The sequence below is a fragment of the Parasteatoda tepidariorum genome, chromosome 2 (genome assembly GCF_043381705.1).
Source record: "Parasteatoda tepidariorum isolate YZ-2023 chromosome 2, CAS_Ptep_4.0, whole genome shotgun sequence".
Classification (NCBI taxonomy): Eukaryota; Metazoa; Arthropoda; class Arachnida; order Araneae; family Theridiidae; genus Parasteatoda; species Parasteatoda tepidariorum.
Window position 1 is genome coordinate 70205766 of NC_092205.1, and position 6790 is coordinate 70212555.

Here is a 6790-nt window from a genome sequence, read left to right on the forward strand (position 1 = left end):
TACGCTACGGACTGACGATATGCCGAAATAGATTGGGGTTGAATTAATTGTGAAAATGTTGAGTAGAACAATGTGAACTGTGTCTTTTTGCATAATTTGTAGCAAAAATCAACACGGTGAAGGAAGAATCTCATTTTGGAAAAGCAAAAATTAAGCACTTTTTAAAAACACCCAATGGAAAAAGCACCTTTAAGGGTTTTTAAAAAACGAAAATTGAAAATAAGCACCTTTGGGCACTTTTTAAAAACGCTATGCACCCTGTAACATGATGTGGGAATAATAATAATTTAATGAATATTGACATGTTTAAGTATATGTTATTCCTTCACTGCTTTGAAAAATATAAAGTTACACAATTTATTTATTTTTTAACTAGTCATAAAAAACATTAGAATCAGTCTTTCAAAAAAGTGTCATTCCTAACAGTGATGGCATGAAAAAATAACAATATTTTCTTCTGAAGTTTACATTAATAAATAAAATATTCTTAAACTATTTCATAAGAGAAAATTAGAACACTTACTAGTACATTTTTAGAAAATCTCAATTACGTAATCACGAACTTCCATATGGAAATATACAATTTTCATTACGTAATTACAATAATTAAGTCATCAAGAAATGAGTTTAATAATCAGTAGAGTTGAATTTATTTTAAAAAAGCTTTTTAAAGCAAAGCTTTCCAAGGGACAATAAAATGCAATTAATTAGAAAACTGTCTCAAAAGAAATATTATTCATGCCTATCACTTTTAAAACTTAACTTTTCTTTCATAGGTGATTCATAAATGATTTCTTTTAAGGAATTAACATAATTTCTGTGGAGCAATGAATTACTTACGCTTCTTTCAAAAATGCGACACAAGCTTCCAACCTGAAAAATACACATTGCTTTAGAAAAAATGAAAATATATATATGTAAATTTAATTAATTACTAATTTAATAACAATTTTCTAAGAAAAAAATGTAAACAATAATGCAATTTATAGCTTATAGGAAAAAAAAAAAAAACAAACATGAAAATTAAGACTTTAAAAAGAAAAAATACTTAACCCTTTAGCGACGAGTTTTTTTTTTTTTTTTTTTTTTAAACAACAGAACTATTTTGGTAGCATAAACTATGAATAGAGCAGCATTATATACAGTAGTGTCATCTATATTCTGTGAATGGAAATACCTTCAAAAATATTGGCAGGACTGGTGGGAAAGTCTCCCATTAGACAGAAAAGCGTTTCAGTCCCAAAATATTTTTTTGAAATTTGCTTGGGACGTATGTGTCCCGTTAGGCGCGAAAGGATTAAATAAATAAATTCTTAAATAAAATTCCTTTTTTTGTTATTTTACAGATTCTCAGCAAACTTTTTTTTAGGTTTATTTCAGTTTTTTAGCACATCAGATAAGCAAGATTGAGCAAATTTACACTCAGATACATCTTCTTTCTTATAGTTTATTTGTGTGAATCACAACATATATTCTTAGATCAAATCAAAAGTTTTCAATCAAATTAGGAATTTTGATGAAAAACATGAGTGAGCCAATTAAGTTTAAGGCATTTTATACTTTCTTCATAATTTAATAGGTCTTTTACTTTAGATATTAATTTAAAAACAAAATACTTAGCAACAGAAAATTCCATTGTTAATACTGTGTGTTATGTTATTTCTGAAATTTATTTATATATATAAAAAAAAACTATTTAGCTTATTAATTTTAATTAATTTGTTTTTTAATATATATGCGTAGATATATTATTTTGGTGGGAAGGTGGGTTCGATTTTCAAGTCAAAATTTTACAAAAAGTAAAAAAAAAAAAAACAGTAATAAATAAAAAATTTTGTGCATATAAATAACTGAATATATTAATTCTTAATTTATAATTGTAAATGAACTCATGTGAGTCATGACCAAATTCATAAAGTACAAGATAAAGCAAAGACTCCCAATTGATAGCTTCTCTTCTTGACCTCATACTAACCCTAACTGTTACCTACATACATGTTAATAAAAACCTGCATTAGTATTTATTTTATTTTCTGAAGTTATCAGCAGATAGTTGTACAAATTATAGGTGAGAAAATAGCTTTCCATCCATTAAAAATTTACAAAGTTGATGAAAAGTAAGTTTCTCACAGCCTTATAAAGGGTAAAAAAATAAATTTTGCTTAATTTACATAATTGACTTGAAAACACAATAAACATATTGCTTCAATATTTTCATGGTTAACTACATAACTATCATTATAATTTTTTTTTCTTTACCTTAGGAAGTTCTTCAAAGTATTTAATGAACTCACTGGCATCACTCATTGTGATTAATGTTGGTATCTGGAAAGAAAATGTATTTTTTAATATTTTTATAACATAAAAGAATTATTAATGAATGACAAATTAAAAACAGCAAGAAAGAAAAATTATAATTGAACAAAATTCTTCCAAATAATTGGTAGTAAATTAAAAACTAGATTTTCAGTGAACTTAGTTATTTCTTCGTAATTTGTGTCAACAAACCTGATACCTGAGTAAACAGAATAACTGAGCCATTTGACTAAATTCTCTATGTTTGCTACTGGTTGCATAAAAGTGACGAAGAAATAATGCATCAGGAAACAAAGCTCCCATCTCTATCTTCTCCCTTTCTAAATCCAACAGCAACAACACCACAATATAGGTCTTCGCTTATTTTTGTCTAGTGTATAGTGAACTACATTAATATAGCATTTGTGGCCCACATCCCTTTTGAGAGCTTTCAGGGGTCTGTCCAGACATTTTGTGAAAGGTTCGTTTTTGTAAAATCGTGAAAAAATTACTTGTAATTTGTGAATATAAAATAAACGTTAAGTCACATTCTTTCAACCAGGGTCCGACTTTTATGAATTTGTGCAAATAGGGTCCTGTTATTGCAAAAAACTTTTTTAAGGAGTTTTTAAACTGTAAATAGATACAAAATTACGCACAACAATTTAAAATTATAATAAAAAAAGTGAAATCTTCAAAAATAAACAGCAATTGCAGCAACTATTACATTAGCCATGTAACATACAAATATTTGGTATTTAGCCTACACTGCTGAATGCAGAATATTCATTTCGGACGAATAATAGAAGCCTCTGTGGAAGACAAAACTTAGTTCGTTTACACCTACCTTTCTTCCCCCCTCCTTCCTGGGAAGGATTTATTCAATTAACAAAACAATAATGAAGATAAACAAATTTGTGAAGGGTTTGACTAAAAGATAAATTATTTTGTAAAGGGTCCGTTTTTATGAAAAGATATTTTGTGAAGGGTCCGTTAACGGGCCCAAATTTCTTCTAAACAGACCCCTTGCTTTTAAAATAATCTACGACCACAGCATCTATATTATTAGCAGGGTAGGGATACCTCCTTAGTCATTGGATGGAAGAAAATAAAAATGACTAATATAATAATTTAATAAGTATTACAAAAACTTTCAAATTTCACTCCAAAAATATAAAATGGAACACAAGAGTTTCAAGTTTCTATATTTCTAAGCATAACAGGAAAATCACACACGTATTTTATTCTAAAAATATATTATATATATCTGAAAATAAAAAATTGTGCAAGAATATGTTACTCTAAGATGCACTGTTTAATATATTGGTATAAATATAATAAAAAAAAGCTGCATAATTTAATAGCAAGTTAATTAAAAGTGCTTGCAACAAAGGGGACAACTAAAATCTCACATTTTTGACATACACTGTTATTGGAGCTAAATTCTGTGATTTGGATCATCTTAAACAATATTTGTAATTTTTTTTAAATCGTCATATTTCAATATAAAATAAATTATTATATTAAGTAGTTACTTATGTAGCTACTTAATGACTAAACACAAGATATTTATGTTTACAGATTAATTTAAAATTATTATTATTACAAATATTTTTCTTCCCTAAAATATTATTTTGCAAAAATCATTCCCTACCAGTTCAATTTACAAAACCTAATGAAAATTTTTCCAAAGTAAAAATTTCAAGAATGCTATTTAAAATGGTCATTTCCAAAACTTTTCATTTCAGAATAATAGCTTTAAAACTATTTACCAACTTTTTTTAAAATTGTGTAAGTACAGTTGTTCAGTAACTTACATAAGAAAATTCAGAATTAAGTGAATAAAAACTCTTAATTAAAAATTATATCCTTGTATTTATTTTATTATTTAAAATTTGTCTAATCTATTAAAACTGACAATTCAGAAATACTTTTAGCAAATTATCTAGGAAATCTTTTGAATATAATTCATACTTAACAAAAGAGTATAATTCATACTTAACAAAATTTATTTATGAAAAATAAATTCTATATCTAGTGAATACAATATGTGATTAGCTGAGGAGCAGAATTACATCTAATATTTTGAAAAAAGGATTTTGATAAGTACAATAACAAATGTTGTGGTTATTGTCAAAAATATCCATTTTACTATTTGGATTATTAAAATTTTTTAAGAGGCAAATTTTATTTTCCAAAATATAAAATTACAAAAAAGGGAATCTTAATTAGTTTAATATCAATTTATGTATAAATGCTTACATATGAGAACAAAAAATTAAGAACATACTAAATTCTCATTGCAACTTTGGTATAAACTATAGTGCAGAACTGTGGATACTAATTGATCTACATAATTTAGATTGCTCTGTGATTCTTGTGGCAATTTTGAACAATTTATGCTTTTGCGAATGATTAATGAGATTCATTAATTCAATTACAATTATATTAGGGGGACCGAAAAGTAATTTCGTTTTGGAGCATTTGATATCAAAATTTTATTTTTAATCAATACTGTAGTCAATCTCGTTAGCAACAACCTTTCAATGCCAGATCGAAAATGAATCGAAAAATATGAATTGGTTTACAAGACTAACGAATATTTAATGAGCCAAAACGATATTACTATCTGGCCTTCGTAATAAAATATTATGTTGTTTTAACAGTTCTTTACATGAATATAAAAATTAGATTCTTTCATAAAAAGATACAGAGTTGTGAACCAAAGACTTATATTTTCAAGATAAAATTAAAACATTAGTAAAAATTTTATTTGCTGATATGTACTACGGGGAGTGAAAAATTAATCCCTTTTAATGACAAGTTGTTACGAGTGTAAATATGAAAAAGTACTAATAGGTAATCATTCATAAGAAATAAAATTCCTACTGTTACTCCTGTAAAAAATAATAACGAGCTATTTCCTTAAAAAAAAAATAATAAATAAGAACAAGTAAAAATCAGCAAAATATTAAACAATCTGCATGTGGTTTAAAATAGAAGAAAATAAAAATCTAATAGGACAGAAAAATAAAAGTAAATGCATGAGTAATGAAAACAAAGTTTTGATGTAACTAAATTAGAAATAGATACATTTTAACAAATCTTAAGAGTAAAATTACATTGGTGTTAATAAAAAAAAGTCCCCAGCTAACAAAATACTTTACTTTTTTTCAACAAGAAAATAAATAAAAAATCTGTGGAAGAAATACTCTTACAAGAAAATAAGTCAAAATTCTAAGTCGAAATCACCCGCTCAGTCAAAAAAAAGTAAACAAACTTCAGATTGGTAAGTTGCTTTAAGCAGCTTATAACTATCCTTTTCTACCCGATTGATTGATTGAACAAATGAGTATGTTTCAATTTATTATTGCAATGCTTGAGTACGCCATCTAGATGAAGATCGGTTCCATGTTTTGACTGTCATTTCCTCTCCTCAGTTGTATTGGAATCTAGCTCCAATAAACTACGAATGTACTGTCCGCAAAAAAAAAAAAAAAAAAAAAAAAAAAAAAAAAAAAAAAAAAAAAAAAAAAAAAAAAAAAAANCGAACTAAGTGTCAATCTTAATGGTTCCTGGGGGTGACCTCAAATATGATAATTAATTAGTGCTAGCTATTAATTAAGCTACGAAATCAGACACCAAAAACCTACTTTCTCTGAATAAGTATATATATATATATATTTTTACATATTTGGATTCTTAACCTTCAAAACATAGGGGGTAGCCGCAATCTGGGAAATATGGTTCCAGTAGTTTGGTCAGGACAGCCAGGGCCGGATTTAAGCTTGGTGCGGCCCTAAGCTACTGAAAATGATGGGGCCCTTATAAGTATAATTCCATTTCTATACACCTAAAGTAAACTGTCGCTATTTTTTTATTGTTGTGTATTAACATTATAGTTATTATTAAAAAACTTGATAATATTACTTTATTGTAAATATATTAATTGTGATGAGACTATTATGTAGAACCTTTCTTTTATTGCACATATATCTTTTGAACGAGGGGAAAAAGTTACAAAAGAAACACATTTTAAGCACAGAGTAAAAATTTGGCGTGCGGGGCCACTATATATTTAACAGAGTTTTTTTTTTTTTTATTCATTTTGAATATATTTTATTTGCAATTTTTAATGATTTTTTCGCGAATTTTTTTCTCAATTGTTTTTTTCTTTACGTTACAAAATCTATAAGACTTAGAAACATGAAATTTTGAATGTGCGTAGAAAATATGTAGAGTTAGAAAGGAAACAAGAAATTACAATTTGATTATTAGTTTTATTTTTTTTATAACCGCCGTTGAACAACCGACTCAATTTTGGGTTTACCCCCTATCAACCATGCTATCCAGGCCAAATTTATTAGTTTATTTTATAACAGTCATTGCACAGCCTGCCCAATTTCGAGTTTATGACTACTAATATTCAACTCCGTAGCCTTGTAATTTTGAACCCAATCCTGAAGACAAGGGAACTGCTAGATTGAGGTTGAAT

At 26.9% G+C, this 6790-nt stretch overlaps 1 protein-coding gene across 2 annotated transcripts in view; it reads right to left on the reverse strand.

Annotated features, from left to right (window-relative positions):
* Window positions 1–5655, reverse strand: part of LOC107442808 (DNA mismatch repair protein Msh2) — a 40008-nt gene extending 34353 nt beyond the window's left edge. Inside the window, exons 1-3 of one of the 2 annotated variants that reach the window (XM_043041725.2) lie at window positions 5514–5655; window positions 2260–2325; window positions 841–873 (exon numbers count right to left, since the gene is read on the reverse strand). In XM_043041725.2, coding sequence (XP_042897659.1) covers window positions 841–873; window positions 2260–2307 — 81 coding nt within the window. In that variant the 5' untranslated portion in view covers window positions 2308–2325; window positions 5514–5655. Of the gene's footprint in view, window positions 1–840; window positions 874–2259; window positions 2326–5462 lie in introns of both variants that reach the window. The other variant, XM_043041730.2, reaches the window with a different exon arrangement.
* Window positions 5656–6790: the final 1135 nt, after the last annotated feature.